The sequence below is a fragment of the Lipotes vexillifer genome, unplaced genomic scaffold (assembly GCF_000442215.2).
Source record: "Lipotes vexillifer unplaced genomic scaffold, Lipotes_vexillifer_v1.1 scaffold961, whole genome shotgun sequence".
In the NCBI taxonomy this organism is placed as follows: Eukaryota; Metazoa; Chordata; class Mammalia; order Artiodactyla; family Lipotidae; genus Lipotes; species Lipotes vexillifer.
The window spans coordinates 94,320-113,448 of NW_006776468.1; the positions used below are offsets into that span (position 1 = coordinate 94,320).

Here is a 19,129-nt window from a genome sequence, read left to right on the forward strand (position 1 = left end):
GCTGGCGGGGATGGGGGGCCTGGGCGCCCCCAACCCGCGTTATCTGGGCGCCCCCATAGGCTGGCCTGGTCCCGCGTACCGCGAGGTCCCGCGTCGGAATTCAGTGGGGCCGCTTAGCCGCGGGTACGGGTGTACAGTGGCGTTCGTGAGCTGTAGGAGTGCAGAGCGGTTTGGGCCCGGGGCGCGGAGCCGGCGTGGCTCCCGCGTGCAGGAACAGCTACGCGACGCCCGGCGCGGCTCGAGGTGGCGACCGCTGTGCCGAGGAGGCGTCTGTAGTCCAAGAAAAAGGGAAAGGCCGGGGCTACGCCCTCCCTTTGGCTTAGTCGCCGGCAAATTACCCGGAGCTGCGCGGCGGATCTGTTGCTAAGCAACGGCGCCGCGGGGGGCGGGGCAGGAGACCACCCAGGCAGGGCCACCCCTCTCCTCGCTTCCCCGCCCGCCTGCCTGCCCTCGGGGAGGAGGAGGGAGGGAGAACCCGGAGAAGCGCTGCGTTGGCCAAATGTTAAGTCAGGAGAGACCAATGCTGAGAAAAGGTATCTGCTGGCCGATCCAACCAAGACCCAAAGACTGCTTTTCACAACCCTCTGCCTCCATTCTCTTCCACTTCAGTCCACTCTCTCCACTGAGGCCAGTCATCTCTCTAAAATGCGAATCTGATGACAGCTGCAAAACACAAAGCCCACTTGGAGCACAGGGCCCTGCAGGATCTAATCAAAGTCTTCCCTCCCATAGTTCCTTCACACCCACCCCATGTTCCTTACAGCCCTGCAGAGCCACATGTAATTTCCTAAAGCCACCATGTTATTCCATGTATTTCTGCCTTCTTACACGTGGCCCTCTTGTTTTGGCAGGCCACCTTCAAAACGGAGCATGAGGGAATTCCCTGGCTGTCCAGTGGTTAGCACTCCGCGCTTTCACTGCTGAGGGCCCGGGTTCAATCCCTGGTCGGGGAAATAAGATACTGTAAGCCTCTCAGTGTGGCCTGGAAAAAAAAAAAAGACCCAAAACTGAACATGCATCAACCATCCTCCTTTGAAGTCTTCCTTGAGTCACACCACCCCTCCTAACGGATAATTGCTTCTTTCTTCGTGCGCCTTGTAACACTCAATTTGTATATTTATTATTTCACGTGATACAATTTATGTACTTGAAAGTCTGCCTCCCTCACTAGAGAGTAAGTAGGTGCTCAGTAATTGTTGAGTGAGTCATTTGAGAGTTGCACAAACCAGTCTTGGAAGTGACTTGGAAACAGAGACTAATCCCTTTATTAAACTTTCATCAACTGTCTGGCCTCTGAGTATGTTTCTGCAGGTTCCTGACTGATTAACCCTGAGTGGCAGAGGAGGGTAAAATCAATATACTAGCATATGTAAAGTCTGGGAAAGAGAAAAAGAATCTCCAGTGAACTCATTACTCTAACACAACTACTATTATCTCTGGCCAATTTCTTGGTCAATTCTTCCAGACTTGTTTATGATTACATCACAAACATTTCATGTTACTACATAGTCTTTGTATCAATCATTTGGAGAATGTCCTTAGGACAGATTCCCAGAAGTCGGGGTGTTTGGTCAAAAAGTATGAACATTTTTATGGCTCTTGCTACATATTTCCAAACTGCTTTTTGAAAAGTTGTGTCAATTAACATCATCTCCCTGGAGATCTCTCCTCAGTTCTGGGGAAAGGGGAACTTTAGGCCAAGTGGGTGAACACCTAGCAGGTTTGCCACTTCCATTGGTACATTCATCCAGCAAAATGCCTTGGAGGAACTAAGACATATGTGATGGTGTTGGCTAAGTAGTGACTACACAGTAAAAGCAGCATATGTGCATAGCACTTTGTTCCTCCCTGTCACAGAGAAGAGGGTCCTGTTGTGGATAAAGAAAGTGTACCCTCAGCAATTCTCTGGAAATAGAAATAGCCTCTAAACTAGGTTGTGTGGGCCCCCAGATTGCTCTTGCGGCTATAGCAAAAGATGAGTATGGCTGGGTGTCATCAGGACTGGAAATAGAGAGGCTTTGCTGTAAGTAGGTCTTGAGGCCTCCTTCCTTCTCGCTAGATTTGCAGACATAAGGTCCATGGAGAAATAGATTGCTAATCACCTGGGCCTTGGGACTGTTTCCACAGCAGGCCCACCATTGCTAACAACTGTGGTAAAGTCTGGCACTTCTATGGATGCTTTCAGGGCAGGGCCTGCCTGCTGAGAAAACTTCTTGCCTTGTAAAGTCTAAACACCAGGGTGGGAGAAACTAAACTGGTCTGCAGTTCCAACAATTCTAACCCAGGGCCTAGTGCCCTCTGACTGCTCTGAGCTCCAAAGTGACCTTTCTTCTCCCCAACAAAGTTGAGTTCCTAAGTACAACTGAGCTCAGCCAGGGTGAGCTAAAGCCACAGACCCCAGGGAACAGGGAGGGAAGAACCTTCTCTTTTCTCTCTGTAAACAGCCTGCTTCAACTATGGAATAGCCTGGTTCACAGTCACTTCCACTGGACCTTGGTATGTGTCTTGGGCCCAAACCAGAGAAATTCTCCAAGGAATAACAAAAATAATATCTCCAAGGATAATCATTCATTATCACCAAGGAGTAAATCTCACTACTGACTGAGACAAATATTCCTTAAGGTCTCTTATGGAGCCAACCCTTTGCTAAGCTCTGGGGTTGCAGAGTACCTGATTTTCAGAAGTTCATAGCCTAAGAGGGAGCACAGAGACCACATGGGAAACCACTGTGAGCTGGAATACTCAGGGAAGTTTCCAGAAGTGAGAAGATCTGGATGGGAGAGGTGGGAGGGTGACAGAATCTAAGAGGAAAAGACGGGGCTTCCCTGGTGGCGCAGTGGTTGAGCGTCCGCCTGCCGATGCAGGGGACACAGGTTCGTGCCCCGGTCCGGGAGGATCCCACATGCCGCGGAGTGGCTGGGCCCGTGAGCCATGGCCGCTGAGCCTGCGTGTCCGGAGCCTGTGCTCTGCAGCGGGAGAGGCCACAACAGTGAGAGGCCCACGTACCGCAAAAATAAATAAATAATAAATAAATAAATAAATAAAAGGAGAAGACATGGTTCAAGGTCTGGATCTTTCATTTACTGGCTATGAGATCTTGGGCAAGTCACATAGTCTCTGACATTGCCCTAAGGATTAAATGAGATAATATATATAGCTGAGGAACAGTGCCAGGAAAAGTGAAGCAAACCACCAAACACACACACACACACACACACACACACACACACACACACACACACACACACACACCAGGGTAGCGTCCATGAGGGAGGAGCCAGGGTAGGCCTTCTTTCCCTGGTATTCCCCAAGCTACTCACTCACCATGCTTTGGGCTGGCTTCTGTAACCTGGGCCAGGCAGTCAATGACACTGAGATGTGGAGGAGGGAAGCAGATGCCCTAGCAGCCCCCCACTACCACCCATTATGTTTAGGGGCCAAGCCTGGGAATGTATGCCCCTTCCCTCTAGGCAGATTTATTCCAGTAGCACCTGTCAAGTCTCTAGTGCTAGAGGCTGCAACCAGAGATCAGAAAATGGCCTTTTACCTTGATGGTGAGGGAAGGAGAGAGGATAAGAATCAAGGCAGAATTTCCCCATTTATCCATGGCAGAAGAGCCCCTAATGCAAGCCTTCTGGGTGGTGGCAGATGGCTCAGGCTGAAGACAGGTCATCCTGACCTCTAGTAGACTGTGTTCTCCTGCTCAGCCTCTTTATCTCCCTGTCAGCTCCATCAGAGCTGAGCTTTCTAGACCTTCTGTCTGGGTGGTCCTTCCCCACACCCCTCTCCCCCTTCCTCAGACACATTTAACTATTTAAAAAGCAGCATACCAAGACCTGGCTTATGTACCTTCTTAGGAGTAGGGATGCCTGTGGATTTAAAAAAGTCTACTCTTTGCAATTCTCTGGAAATAGGAACAGCTTCTAAACTAGGCTGTGCAGACCCCTAGATCACTCTTGGGATCCAGCTAGAGTTTTCCCTGACGCTTTCCACTGCAGATGGGAGTGGGCTAGCGAAAGTAATGTGGTGAAGAACTGGGAAGTTCAGCCTCTCGCCTTGGAAATAGCTTGGAGGGCAGTCTTGGTGGTCAATCCCCTTACAGGCTCAGGGAGCTCTTGCTGGCAGGTAGGGGAGATGGGTTACTGGGGGAGGGGTTCTTGCACCAGTAGCCATCAAACTGTGTCTGATCTGGCAAGCTCCCAAAACCCAAAACCCTCAACACCTCCCCAGAGTCCTCCTTGATTTGGCGTTAAAGGCCCCCTTCCCCCTCTCCTCCACTTCCCTCCCGCAGCATCACTGGGAGAGAGAGGCAGGGCAGATTCTGTCAATTCTTTTGCCTGCCTGGCTCTTCTGGCTTCTGTCCCATGGAGAGGTAGCTGGCCAGTGGACATTCAGTTGCTCACTACATTTCAAACCTCTGTAGATGCTGCCAAAAGGAAACAAAAGCTGTCCCTGCCTTCTGGCAGACAAACAGAGCAAAGAGAAGAGAAATCAAAGCACCTTGGGCACTCAGCCGGTTCTGGAATTGTTGGAGACAATAACAGCAGTGTCCTGAGCTGGGGGCTGCTCCCAGCTGGGACTCAAACTCAGCAAGGTCTTCCCCTGGGGGACTTTTACCTTGTCTTCTTTTTCTTTCTTTCTTTTTTAAACTCATTTATTTATTTATTTTTGGCTGCATTGGGTCTTTGTTGCTGCGCGCCTGCTTTCTCTAGTTGCAGCGAGTGGGGGCTACTCTTCATTGAGGTGCGCGGGCTTCTCACTGTGGTGGCTTCTCTTTGTTGTGGAGCATGGGCGCTAGGCGCGCAAGCTTCAGCAATTGTGGCACGTGGGCTCAGTAGTTGTGGCTCGTGGGCTTAGTTGCTCCGCGGCATGTGGGATCTTCCCGGACCAGGGCTCGAACCCGTGTCCCCTGCACTGGCAGGCGGACTCTTAACCACTGCACCACCAGGGAAGCCCACCCTGTGTTTTCTCCAGCTCCCTCCCTTCCTTGGAGCAGGAGCTGCTCGTGGGCTTGTGCAAGGGAAGGTAGAGGAGAGGCTTTTCCTCTACTTTACTGTTAGGGGTTCCACAAGTTCAGTGGGGAAGATCAGAAAGGGGTATGGGAAGGCTCTGGGACAGTTTAATCAATCCCTTCTCTTCCCCTACTCCACCCTACCTCCAAATCCACCCACCTCTATCCCCTTTCTGCGGTCAAGGAGCAGTCTTCTGGCCTATTGGGACACCTGGACCCCAAGGGTCAGAAAGCTCTGAGAGGGGACAAAACCTGAGAAAGTCACTTAAAAGTCACCCAGTCCAACTTTTCCATTTTGCAGATGTAGAAACTTAGGGACAGAGAGAGACAGTGATTTGGCCAAAGCCAAACAACATTCCACAGGGCAGGTCTTCTTCCATCGAGGCCAGAACTGTCTCTAGCATCATCGGAGCCCCACCAATTTAATATCACCTCCAAAGGGGATCATCTTGGGCACTACCACAGCTCTTTATTCCCACCTCCTCTGCAGTCCTATCAATTTCAACCACTCTGCTGGGCCATTTCAGCTCCTGTCTGATTAGGACAAACTTTCAGGAACCTTGTCCTGACCAGTGGGAGGCATGTGGAGCTCTAGAGCAACCAAGAAGGCTGGCGGAGGTGGAGATCCCCCAGGGTAGGAATGCTCATCTGGTCTCTGACAAGTTCAATAAAAGCAACTAAGATTCAGGCAAGATCACTCAAATGAACTTGAGAGACTTCAGATTTTTGAAGCAATGTAGAAACCAGTATTTCAAATCATTCTTTATAATTACAGCCACCCACAGTGAGCACATCAAGAGAAACGTTTCCTTTGATAATTCTAGGAGGTGAAATCTCACCCCAGGAACCCCTTTCATCTTCCACCAAACACCTGCAGGCTGTAAAAGCAATGTAGGGAGAGGCAAGAGCAGAGTGTGTGTGTTTGGGAGCGGGGGTGGTGAAGGCAAGGTGCACAGGGCTCCAGAAGAGCTGTGAGTACTGAAATCTCACTTCTCAATGATCTGAAGCAGGGGAGTCTGTGTAATTAGGGTATAAAGGAGTGCAGTTGGAGAAGACTCAGAAAGAATTTCAAACGATGATATAGGTTGCTGCCTCTTCCTTACCGCGTTGGGCAGACCTCACTAAGAGGAGGTGAGAAGGGGGTCTGGCTTCTCTCAAACCATGGCTTTCTTTTACCTGTGGGGATAGGCTTGTTGGCTAGGCAGGGGCTGCCTCCTGATTGCTCTAGGGTCTCCAAGTAATAGTTGAGCTGGAGAAACTGATCCGAGGCTGGAAGGATAGGAAGTAAATGGCAGGGGTTAGAGGGTGAGGCTGGCGGTGGCGTGGTGTCAGGGGCCAGGAATCTGTGTGGTAGGTATGGGAGCAGAGCAGTAAGTCCTGGACTGAGGTTCAGGCGCCAGGCTGCCCAAACTGACAGCTGTAGAGGGAACATCATACGCAGAGGTCGCAATGGCAGCAGCTAGGCCTATGGGCCTAGAAAGCCTGATTAGGGTCAGGGACTGAAGTACCCTCAGGTCATTTCAGGTGGTAGATGCTTTTAAGGACGAGGCTGGGCCAGCCAGTCAGAAAGTAGCCCTCCTAGGAACTTCACCACTGGACAGCTGCTGTCCCTGCCTGATACCCTCGGTGTACAAGAGCTAGGCCACTGTTCCACACGCCAGCTCCAGATGGTCTCTACAACATGAACACACACTGTGTATCTCTGGAGCCCATTTGATGTGGAGCTTGGGACTACTCCCTAAGTCTCCAGCATGCCTTTGGGAGCCCTTCTTTTATTGGGAAATAAATACAGAGTCAAACAGGTGGGCCAGCCAACATCTGTAGTTCTGGGGGCCAAGAGGAAGGAGTCTGACTTGCTCAGAACTCAGATCTCCATGAGCTGGTCATTCCCCACGATCACCTCGTTCACTCGTTTGGCTATAAAAGAAAAAGAAAAGATTGTTTAAGAAATAGCAGCAAAATATGTCATTTCAAACCCAATTACTTCTAATTCTGTGTTCATAAACATTCATGCCTCTCCTACGTGGCTCTGCTCTTTAGAAGCTCTTGGGAATACAACTTGTCGAAAGGACTTTGGAAGAGACAGCATCTTCCCACACAGGAGGAGGGGACTGACTCTCTATACACCTGGATTTCAGGAGACTTCACATAGGAGGGGGACTGGAACTGAGTCATAAAGAATGATAGAGTTTTTTTAGGCAGTATATCAAGGGGAAGGCATTCCAGGCTGTTAGAACAACGTGAGCAAAGACATAAAGATGTAAGAAAGAGGAATGTGAAAAACTGTGGTGTGGCCAGAGGATAGGGAATGGGGGAAAATAGTGAGAAGAAAAGAGACTAAATAGTTAAGTGGAGATATTCAAAGGAGAAAGGGAGATGCCTCATATGTCACATGTAAATAATACCACATACTCGACAGGGTTATTGGGAGGATTCAATGAGTTAAAGAATCATTGAGGGGCTTCCCTGGTGGCACAGTGGTTGAGAGTCCGCCTGCCGATGCAGGGGACACGGGTTCGTGCCCCGGTCCGGGAAGATCCCACATGCCGCGGAGCGGCTGGGCCCATGAGCCATGGCCGCTGAGCCTGCGCGTCCGGAGCCTGTGCTCCGCAACGGGAGAGGCTGCAACAGTGAGAGGCCCGCGTACCAAAAAAAAAAAAAAATCATTGAGTGTTTGACAAATAGTGGTCAGTATTATTTTTATAAAGTCCAAACTCATAAGGCCCTGTATGACCTGACCTTTGCCTACCTTTCAGCTTTATCTTCCATCACTCTCCATTTGTACCTAGAAGCCATGTTATTTTACAGCTCTAGACCTTAGTACATGCTGTTCCCTCTGCCTAGAATGCCTTTCTTTCCCTCCCTACTCACCCTAAATGCCCTAATCAAGCACCTCCACTATGTGATGCCTTCCCTTCCGAACTGTCCGTTTCCTGCTCTCTGAAAACACTCTACCTGATGTGTATCTCTATCTCTACTTCACTGTAAGAATCTTGAGGGCAGGGGCAGTGGATTTATGATCACACCCCAGTGTCTAGCACAGCTACTGGCACATGAAAGATTTCAGAGGTCTGGGGTAATGACAGGCATAGGGTATGGTTATGTAAGTGGAGAGCTAAAGCTGCAAGGGAGTGAAGATTGGTGGAGAAGGTCAGGGAATGGTGAAGCTGAGGGGCTGGATGCTTCAGCCATGAATATGTTTAAGTTGTCCAAGATGTTTGGAAAAAGAGAGGGAGGAAAGGGGAAGACTGTGAACCCTCAATATATTTAGGGGAGTACCCTGGGAGCTTACCAACGATGGGGTGAAAGCTAAGAAGAGGGTTAGCTTTCAAGGAGTAAGAGCTATAGAAAGGAGGCAGTAAACCAATGGTCTGGAAGGGGTAGGGGAAACCAGGAGCATGCTGCCTGCTTGTTCCCTGGAGGTATGGAGCAGATGTAGGAGGAAGGAGAGCTTTCAGTGTTCTATTGGCTCAGACAGAAAAGGCTGACCACCTGGCTGAAAATGGATTCCTTCTGGGTTAGCTTGGCTTCTAAAGGTCCAACACCTTTCTTGCCACACATGGGGGCTTGAGAGTGACCCTGATAGGCAGAAACTCTGACTTTCCTGAGGCTCTATTTCAGCCTCAGAAGGGTTTGGTGCAGCAAAATGAAGATCATTAATGATGGGACCAAGTTTGATAATAAGAGATGTTTTGTTCTGTTCATATTGCCCACAGCCTGGAGCCTACTTCTGCTCTGTCAGTAGAAAGGGGGTTTCTGACTGAAACTGTGGTGACTTTGAGATTTCAGACATGTCCTCTGGTCTATCCACCTTTCTAGTTTTGTTTCTTGCTATATCTCCCTTACACACTATATTCTAGATTTTCCAAATGATTTTCAATTCCCAACATATCAGATTGTTTTTTGCTGTCAGGTGCCTGTTTACATGGTTCCCCTTTGCTCGAGAGGTTCTTCCCTTTTGTATATTTGGTAAATAGCCAACAATTTTAAGATTTAGCCTAAATTCTCTCCTTTGAGATGGTGTTCCTGATCCTTGTGCCAGGAACTGACCAATTTCTCTCTTCTGTCCATAATTAACCCTGACAGTCTTCTACCATCATACCCGTGAAACTTTACTGCACTTCTTTCTTTTTCTTTTTTTTTTTTTTGCGGTACGCGGGCCTCTCACTGTTGTGGCCTCTCCCGTTGCGAGCACAGGCTCCGGACGCGCAGGCCCAGGGGCCATGGCTCACGGGCGCAGCCGCTCTGTAGCATGTGGGATCCTCCCGGACCAGGGCACAAACCCGCATCCCCTGCATCGGCAGGCGGACTCTCAACCACTGTACCACCAGGGAAGCCCCTGCACTTATTTCTTTACTCATCTGAGTCTCTAAAATAGACTGTGAGCAGCTGGACAGCAAGAGGCAAGTCTTACTCATCTTTACACTCCTAGCCTCCCAGAGCCTGGAAGATAGGCAGTAATTGTTTGTTGAAGGTGTGTGTATTCTGGGGGTTATGTGAGGGTAGAGAAGTGGGAAAAGGAGCATGTATGGAGGAGAAGGCCTCCAATCCCCTTGTGAAAGAGAATATAACTGACACATCCAGTGTGTTACAGCAAAGGTCCTAATGGGTCTAGAGCATCTTTGGGCCTATTTCTCTAATGTTCTCCAGCAGGAAGAGAAACCAAGGTCTAGGCCTTTCACAGAGTTTCTTGTTTCAGCATTGTATTTGACAGAGGCAATCTCATGTGAGAAGAAAAGGTGACAGTGCAGAATAGGAGAGCTGAGCCATAGAGATTTGAATTCTATTGGTAATTTGACTTTGAGCAAATTATTTCATGTCTTTGGGCTTTAGTTTCCTCACAAAGTTGTGGGGATTCAATAAGATGATTGATGTAAAGAGGCTTGATAAGTATTAAATGGAAGTTACAGGATGTGGCTGGGTCTGGCCTGTGTACTCCTGCCCTAGGAGGTGTTCTTTTTATACTTTATAGCAATCTGCTTCCTTCAGTGAGAGGAATGGGAGGGAGGCCCAGACACTGCTCAGGCTGCTAAATTCCCTAGGGCTGGGGCTGCTCCTGGAGTGTGACTGTCAATCAGGCTCTACCTTGAGGTAAGACTGACCAGAAAAGAACAAAGGAAACGCTTCTCTGGCTAGCTTCCCAGGGCACCTCCAAAAGCTCCTCTTTGCCCTTTATCCCTCTGTAGCCATCAGTTAGCCACATCATCTCATAACCAGACTCTGACATTTGCTCTTCCTTCACCCAGTCTCTTCCTAGTTTCCAGGGACACTGGAATGTTCTGAAGACAGTGCCAGTTTCATTAACACTTCTTGGTCCTCAGTGCTCCAGACCAGAGGGGTTAATGAGGGGTTAGGCTGAGGCAAACAACACCTTTTTCTGCTCTGCTAGGCTCCAAATAAATACCGGCACCATCTCTGGTTTGCTCACTGGGACTCAGGGGAGGAAGACTGTATCTGGCATTTTGGGGGAAGATGTATTTTTATGGAGATTCAGTAAAGGTGGAGGAAACCTGAAGGGGAAAAACAAGCATAACTAGTTCCGCTTGGCCAGGGCTGGAAGCAGAGGCTCCAGTAAACACACTGGAAAAGTTCTGCGCTGGAATCAGGTCGGGAAAGATCCTAAAGGGAAGAGTACAGGGGAGGAAAGTAAGTTGGGAACAAAACCAGTGAGGTAGAAGGGAATGACAAGTCACATATGAAAAGCTGCACTGTTGGGAAGCTGGGGAGGACTCCTGCTAGCCAGGACTTGACCTATGTACCCATCAGGTCTACTTTCACAGCCAAAGGACTGATCACTGTGGGACCAGGGAAGAGATCCAAGTTCTCTCACTGACAGTAATAAAAGACTCAGATGAAATGTCCAATTAGTTTCCCAGGTTTTGACTTTGTTGGCTGTGGCTTTTCAGTTGGCTTGAGCAGGAGGTCAAACTTGGTTGCCAGGATTTTTGCCAGAGATAATCTCATTAACTGAGCATGCTGGGTGGGGTGAGTAAAGCCAGAATTGTTAGAAAATGCCTTGTTTTCCTGGTAGTGCTAAAAAAGGGCAGAGGGGCCTAAGCTGGGTTACGATAGTCCCATTTTTGGTGTAGAAGACTGCTATGGATGTGGTGACTCTGTGGCATGCAAATGACTGGGATTTGGAGAGGGGACGGCATTGCTTCTGAGGATGAATGTTTTTTCCTGAAATCCCTCCATGGGAGGAAGACTGACTGGGGACTTTGCCATCTCCTGACTCTTTGCTAGTGAGGACCTGAGTTGATGTTTGTCTGGGTCATCCATAGTTAACAGGTCTTGATTGCTGCACTGATGGTTTGGAATTTGCATTCTCAATGTGGCTCAGCCTCAAAGAAAAGCGATAGTGGGGACTTCCCTGGTGGTCCAGTGGGTAAGACTCCACGCTCCCAATGCGGGGGGCCTGGGTTTGATCCCTGGTCAGGGAACTAGATCCCGCATGCATGCCGCAACTAAGAGTTTGCATGCCGCAACTAAGAAGTCCTCATGTTGCAACTAAGAAGCTCACATGTGGCAACTATGAGCCTGCATGCTGCAACTAAAGATCCCGCATGCCGCAACGAAGATCCCGTGTGCAGTAACTAAGACCCGGCACAGCCAAAATAAATAAGTAAATAAATATTAAAAAAAAAAAAGATAAGTGATAGTGGGAACAGGTGACTGGCCAGGAGTACCTGTGGCAGGAAGGCACTGACTACTGTGCTGGATGCATTGGTCTCTCTAGCATAGAGGACAGAGCAAGAAGTGTTGGGGTTCTCCAGTTTAAAGTCCAGATGACCTCCCTGGCCATCTCTCCTTCAGGACAGTTAAGGAGAGGGCATGTAGTTAGAGCTAGAAAGCCCAGGAGATGCCGCAGCCTGTGACATCCTAGGGGCTTGGCTGGCACATCCCTATGCTCCCTGATGGGAGATGTCCCTCAATACTGGCATTCAGTTGACATTCATGCATTCTGCACACAGAAGGAAGAGGGGTCCTTGTAAAGTAAAAGAAAGGAGCACCAATACTTTGCTGCAAGTGGGGAGAAGAACAAGCAGAAACTGTGAGCTTCCAGGTTCCAGCAAATAAGAAAGGAGGGACACCCTAGGGCAGTGGCAGATGGAGTTCACTCATTCAAATACGCCAGTAAAAACAACAAAAGGAAGCAGCTCCTGGCTCCAGGAGGGACTGAAAGAAGAAAAGCACTAGGGGATGTTTCTACTTTTTGCTGAGCAGGAGATAATTTACAAAGACAAAGAGGCAAGAAGGAGGTGGAAGAAACATGGTGTGGGGCCATAAACCCAAATAGGAGAGAACAAAGCAGGACAGAGAAATGCAATGAGGAGACAGGGGAGAGGATGGGATAAGAAAGCAGCCCCACAGGCCAGCTGAGCGGCTGCTTTTGAAGCTCTGGGGATCCCTTCCAAGGCCTTCCATGGAATCAGAGAAAAGGCTGGTGTTCTGAATCCTATTTTTAAAAAACAACCAACAGGGGCTTCCCTGGTGGCGCAGTGGTTGAGAGTCCGCCTGCCAATGCAGGGGACACAGGTTCGTGCCCCAGTCCGGGAAGATCCCACGTGCCACAGAGCGGCTGGGCCCGTGAGACATGGCCGCTGAGCCTGCGCGTCCGGAGCCTATGCTCCGCAACGGGAGAGGCCACAACAGTGGGAGGCCCATGTACCGCCAAAAAAAAAAAAAAAAAAAAAAAAAAAAAAGAAACAACCAACAGGCCTCAGATGCTCAAAAAACAAGTTTCTCTGCAAGCCAAGGGTAGGCGTGGGTGAAGTGGTATGCTGAGCAGGGGAAAGAACGAAGGCCTGTTGTTCATGAGGAGAGTAAGAGCCATAATATGGAGGCCAAACATATTTTTCCTATTAGTCCGAGAAAGATGGACTAAAGGGAGAAAAAGGGTATCAATGACCAAATTCTGCTAGGCAAGCCAGGAATGGCTTCTTCTTCTGGTCTTTTTGGAGGCTGTCCATAGTTCAGGCTGAAGACCCAGTTTTGTCATGTACTAGCTATGACCTTGGGTAAATTTCAACTTTTCAAAGTCTCAGTTTCCACTTCACCAAATGGGTCAATAATGAATCCCTACCTTAGGTGGCTTTTATGAGAATCCAATAAAGACAATGCATGTGAGAACATTTTAAAGCTGTAAACAATAGCTGTAGGCCAGTGGCACTCTAGGAGGGCAGGGCAATCCATGCCTCCTGTGCTGGATTTCAAGTTGGTGTCTCAGCCCTCTCACCTAAACTCATACTCTCAGCTGGCATGGGATCACAGCAGAAAGTACCAATAGCTGGGGCACTGCTGCTGACCAACACTCCTGTTCAAAGATTCTCTGGTGAGACACTGGGTGGAGTCTGTCTCCTACTAACTGAACTAAAAATGCCAGCCTTCCCTGCAGCTAGGGCAGGGGTATAGTATCTAGGCTTGACCTGTTAATGCAGCCACCACAAACCTTGGGCTGGGCGACCACACAAAAAAGTAGGAACCAGAGAGAATCCACCTGCTGGGCGGCTGGAGTAGCACTGCCAGCTGTGATAACCAGTGTTCAGCAAGGATGGTAGCAGTGTCCTCACCAGAATGATTTGGAGTGTAAATCTTGGCTGTAACCTATTTTCTAAGCTTGATTCTGCGACTATCTTAGAGCTGTGAGCGACCTACCTTTACAATGAATTCTTTATCAGCTTAAATCAGCCAGAGTTATTAGTTTATGATGCTTATAACAAAGAACCTTATTGGTAAACTAGTGACACCCAGGAAAGGCCTCTTAGAAATGACAGTTCTCACACGTAGAAGAAGAAAGCACTTGAAATGTGAGAAGAAAGGCAGTGAAGAAGAGAGTTGCATCTAGTCTCAAGTGAAGAAAAAGGTTGAAGGGTGGTTTCAGGCCACGGCCACATCTTTCCAGTTCATTTATCGGTGTTGCATGTGGTTCTTTCATCAGCATAAGTTTAGAAGAGAAGCCAGAAGAGATTTCATGATAACTGCAACTATCTCACAAATGCCTTTCTTGGAACCCGAACTCTCTGCCCTGAAATGCCCCCATATTCCCTTTATGGATCCAAAATTCATTCACTCATCTCTCCCCTTCCCACTATCTACGATAAACCAGGACCTGTTCTGAGAGCTAGGGATACATATTGAAATAAGTCAATCCTTGGCCTGAGATTCTCAGTCTAGTAGGGAAGGTAGATTCATAAATAATAGCCATAACTTGTGTATGTACTTTAATAAAGGTATTGACAAAGGAGCAGAGGAGGAAGGAATGTTCATTTTGACTGTGGGGAATCATGGGAAGAGTCAGGGAGAGAAAGCACTTGGGCAGAGTCATCAAAATTTCCAGAGAGAGAGGGGGCATGTGCACAGGCATGGAGAGGCACAAGAGCATGGTGTATATGGAGCTCTAAGTCCCCTGGTATGCTCCAGAAGCTGTGTGTACTCCTCAAAACATTTAACTGTATTTAATTCTCACAACCATCCTCCAAGATAGGTTTTTTTTTTTTTTTTTTTTTTGGGTGAAATAGATATTTATTAAACACCCAGGATGTGATAGGGATTTTAAAAAATGCTATTACATCAAATCTTCAAAGTAACCTACCAGATGGGCGAGTCCCATTTTTAAGTGAGGAAAAAACTGACTTAAAGAGTAGTGAAGAAATGTCACTTGCATCGGCAGGCGGACTCTCTCAAACACTGCGCCACCAGGGAAGCCCCAAGATAGGTATCATTGTCTCAATTTTTCTAGTTTCAAAAATCTGAGGCCAAGAAATTAAAAACTTAACCTGGTGCACATCCAGTGAGTTGCACAGCTGAGATCTGAACCCGGGTCTGTTTGAGTCTAAAGCTCACAAGGGAAGCACACACAACTTTAAAAAGGGAAGGAATAAAAACTGAAGAAGGCCTCTACTTACTGGGAGAAGGAAAATGATGTGGCTTTACACCAATTCAGAATTGGTGGGTTTAGTTCCTTCAGCAACTCCCCTATCCCATTCTATTTTAGGTTTAGGAATAATCTGAAAAGGAATGAGCCATCCTTACTGATCTTGAGCTTTGCCTACCTTTTGGTTAAAAATACCCAGTCAAATTATGGACCATTCAAATTTGACCAGCCCAGCAGGGAAATCCTGATGTCTGCATGTCTCTCTAGCACCATACAGTCTTTCTACAGCTACAGCGCAGAGCTAGCTAACAGTAAAGCTCACAGAATCATCGCTAAGCAGTTGAGGATGGCTCTGAGAAAATGGCTTCTGAAGAAGCTGCTAACCTTCTTCCAGGCCAAGAATCTATGGGACTCTCTCTCTTAACTATCAGGTCAGATGAGGTACTCAAGGACTGCAGGAGGCCAGAGCTAGTTCCAGAGCCTTTGTTGGATCACTGGCCCTTCTCTCTTATGCCTAACAACCACTGTAAAGTATTGGTGCCAATCTGGGTCATCAGATCTTTCTGTTATGTTTTCAATTTTTTGGTAGTAAGGCTGCATAAATATATATGAGCTTATCTAACAAGATAATCTTAAAAATGGAACTGTAAAGTCAAAGTTAAAAAATTTGACAGTGATGTCAATCCCCTCCTAAGATAGCTTTATCAATTTATGTTCTCACCTGAAGTGTATGCATATACTTGTTCCCCAATTCTCACCAGCACTGAGCATTATCTGTGCTACTGTGATATGTAAAAAATGGCACCTGTGATTGTAATTTGGTTTCTGCTTTACCTTTGGCTTCAATCCTCTGGCTGCTTCCAATTAGGCAGTTCTTGATGTCTGCTCCCTTCTCGATTACAGCATTGTTGCAGATGACGCTGCCCTGGATGTTGCTTCTGTAACACAGTAACCAAGTTAGGGAGTGTCCATGGCTCTCATCACTATCCTTGTCACTATGGGTTGGGGGTTCTGGCTCCTCCATATGCTAGGACTAGTTGGCCAGTCCAGTTAATGGCTACAGGCTTATCATTAGAAGACAGAATGGCACAGCTGGGCCAGGAGAGGACTGGGCTTTAGAGAAGACCAGAGTTTGTATATGCTCATAATGATATTCCCCCAAAGCCTGAAAAGAGCAACCAGTCTGCCTTCAGTTCTTTAGGCACCCCAGACTGGGAGGTCTAAATTCCATCCAATCTCTCTTCCTTTGGTCTGGGGGTGGAAGCTGGCCCTGGTCCCTGGGCTGATCCATTGCTCCTGTCTCTCATCTGGGAATATATACCAAATTTCACTGGAGGCTCAGATCCCATGAATCTTCCCAGGAGATCAGCTATGGAAACAGTGGGTGCCCCACAGCTCTCATCATAGACCCTGGTTAATCAAAACCATACTCGTTTAGAAAAAAAAGGATGCTTTTTAAACCAACTCCATGCTACATAAAAGATTACTCATAAAAGCAACAGTCTCAAGAGTAGCTCCACTGGCTCTTAGCATTTGAATGTGTTTAAAAAGCATCTTCTTGGCTTCTGAGGACTGGTGGGTGGGGGAAAAGTCCTTCTGAAAATCTTCACTAGCATTTATTGCATATCTACCTCAGGCCAGGTACTGTGCTAAATATTCTATACACATTACAGGAGTGACCTACAAATCTAGCCATTTCATCAGTAAAATCATCTGGGACATTCCTAAATCATTCTGAAGTACATTTTTACCTCTGATGTAGTAAAAATAACAACATTTTACAGATGAGGTTAACAGATTAAGAGAAGTTAAACCATTTACCTAACACCACATAACTGCCAAGTAGCAATTTCAAAACTAAGTCTGCCTGACTCCAGAATTCATACATTTAATCATAATGTCATACAAAGAAATTAAGGGGGGACTTCCTTGGTGGTTCAGTGGTTAAGACTCCACACTCCCAATGCAGGGGGCCTGGGTTCGATTCCTGGTCAGGGAACCAGATCCCACATCATGCCGCAACTAAGAGTTCGCATGCCACAACTAAGGAGCCAGCAAGCTGCAACTAAGGAGTCCTGGCACAACCAAATAAATAAATAAGGTTTAAATAAAAAAAAAAAAGAAAGAAATTAAGGGGAGAAAAGTCTAGAGGAAGCCTGGGACTGCCTATTTTTTTTTTTTAATTTATTTAATTTATTTATTTTTGTCTGTGCTGGGTCTTCTTTGCACACGCAGGCTTTCTCTAGTTGTGGCGAGCAGAGGCTACCCTTGGTTACGGGTGCACAGGCTTCTCATTGCGGTGGCTTCTCTCGTTGCGGAGCACGGGCTCTAGGCATGCGCGCTTCAGTAGTTGTGGCACGCGGGCTCAGTAGTTGTGGCTTGCGGGTTCTAGAGCACAGACTCAGTAGTTGTGGCGCACGGGCTTAGTTGCTCCGCGGCATGTGGGATCTTCCGAGGCCAGGGCTTGGACCCATGTTCCCTGCATTGGCAGGCGGATTCTTAACCACTACGCCACCAGAGAAGCCCTGCCTAGTTGTTTTTTTGAGCCAAGATGGCTCTATGGAAGGAGCTCTATCCTAACAAGGGAATATTTAATACCCTAAAGAGTCAGAAATGGGCATTTGGAGGGGAGAAAGAGGTGAGTAGGAAGGATGTGAGTATCCATTTAAACAAAACAAAACACCAACTAAAAAAAAATCCTCAAGCAACCCAGGAGGCATGGGGGATGGAAAAGAGGCCATTCCAAGCACTAAAACTATGATGCACAGGCCATTAAAAAAACAGATTCTTCCTCGGGACTCCCCTGGTGGTCCAGTGGTAAAGAATCCACCTTCCAATGCAGGGGACGCGGGTTCAATCCCTTGTCGGAAAACTGAGATCCCACATGCTGTGGGGCAACTAAGCACGTGCACCACAACTACTGAGCCTGCGTGCCTCAAGTAGAGAGCCGCGTGCCGCAAAATACAGAGCCCATGCGCTCTGGAGCCCATGCACCACAACTAGAGAGAGAAAACCCGCACGCCACAACTAGAGAGAAGCCCACACGCCGCAACAAAAGATCCCATGTACTGCAACTAAGACCTGACGCAGCCAAAAAATAAGTAAAATAAAATAAATATCAAAAAGAAAAAGATTCTTCCCAAATGCCAAAACTTTAGTAAACTGCCAAAAAGGAATTTTAGCACTTCATGGTATTCCAGAGCCTTCTTTATCTCTATTCTTCTAGAAGGTTAAAGCTTGTTGGAAAGCAGCAAAAGGCCAAAGCCACAGCACCTCTGTGGTGTGGGCTAGAGATGGGTAGAAACAGTTTTAGGTTTTTTTTGGCTGCACCACGCGGCATGTGGGATCCCAGTTCCCTGACCAGGGATCGAACCCATCCCCCCTGCAGTGGAAGTGTGGAGTCTCAACCACTGGACCACCAGGGAAGTCCTAGTTTTAGTTTGTTTTTTGGCTCAGACTCAGGATACACTCAGTGGGTGGGCATTAAGGGACCTTCCAGCACTTTCCAATTTGCCCTCTGCCTGAGGAAAAGCAGTCCAGTCAGCGGTTAGGGTGACTCCTGCTCCTAGGGGAAAATTCACCCCAAGAGAAGAGTAAGGAAGTATAGAAAGCCTCAGACACAAGGCTTCTGAGACACAGAAGGCTTACAACTGGCTACTAGTTTGTCACTGAAAAGTCTCATTTCTTTTTTCAAAGTGGGAGAAAGGGGATGCTTCCTACTCAGTAGTTTAAGAGTAGTAGCATGCTCTGGAGTTAGGCTAGGGGTAAACATAGTCAGCAAACAAGAAACCGCCAACAGGAACTCCAGCAGCCATAATTAGAGAGTACTAAATGGCTATTTTGGAATCTGGGACACAAGTGGGAACCATTTCTGGAAGGAAGAATCTGGAATGACTGAGGTCAGATTTCTATAGCAGTGGATAGCCTGGGTTCTCCTTATGTTTAACAGGTCTGATTAAGGTCTCAGGAACCCCCCATACTGCTTTATTGCTTGTCTCATCCAGTTTGTGTGTAACTCCCTCTGAGACAAATAAACCACCACTAGAGAGTCTGCAGATGTGATAGGGAAAAAGTGGGTTGATTGATGGGAAGCTGGGGGCTCTTCTGAAGCTCTTGTTCCGGGAATCTGTGAAAGGCTTTGAGACGACAAAATGCTTAGTGAGTGTGAAATCTTTTCTACCACTTGTTTCTTCAATTGTTTCCCATGATCATTGTTGCAGTCACAAGTCACCTAGCAAGGCTGA

General features: G+C 47.6%; 1 protein-coding gene across 3 annotated transcripts in view; it reads right to left on the reverse strand.

Moving 5' to 3' along the window:
• Positions 1-6,671: 6,671 nt before the first annotated feature.
• Positions 6,672-19,129, reverse strand: part of EIF2B3 (eukaryotic translation initiation factor 2B subunit gamma) — a 163,000-nt gene continuing 150,542 nt past the window's right edge. Inside the window, exons 11-12 of one of the 3 annotated variants that reach the window (XM_007450353.1) lie at positions 15,720-15,823; positions 6,744-6,928 (exon numbers count right to left, since the gene is read on the reverse strand). In XM_007450353.1, the coding sequence (XP_007450415.1) occupies positions 6,876-6,928; positions 15,720-15,823 (157 nt within the window). In that variant the 3' untranslated portion in view covers positions 6,744-6,875. Of the gene's footprint in view, positions 6,929-15,719; positions 15,824-19,129 lie in introns of all 3 variants that reach the window. The other 2 variants (XM_007450354.1, XM_007450355.1) reach the window with 2 other exon arrangements.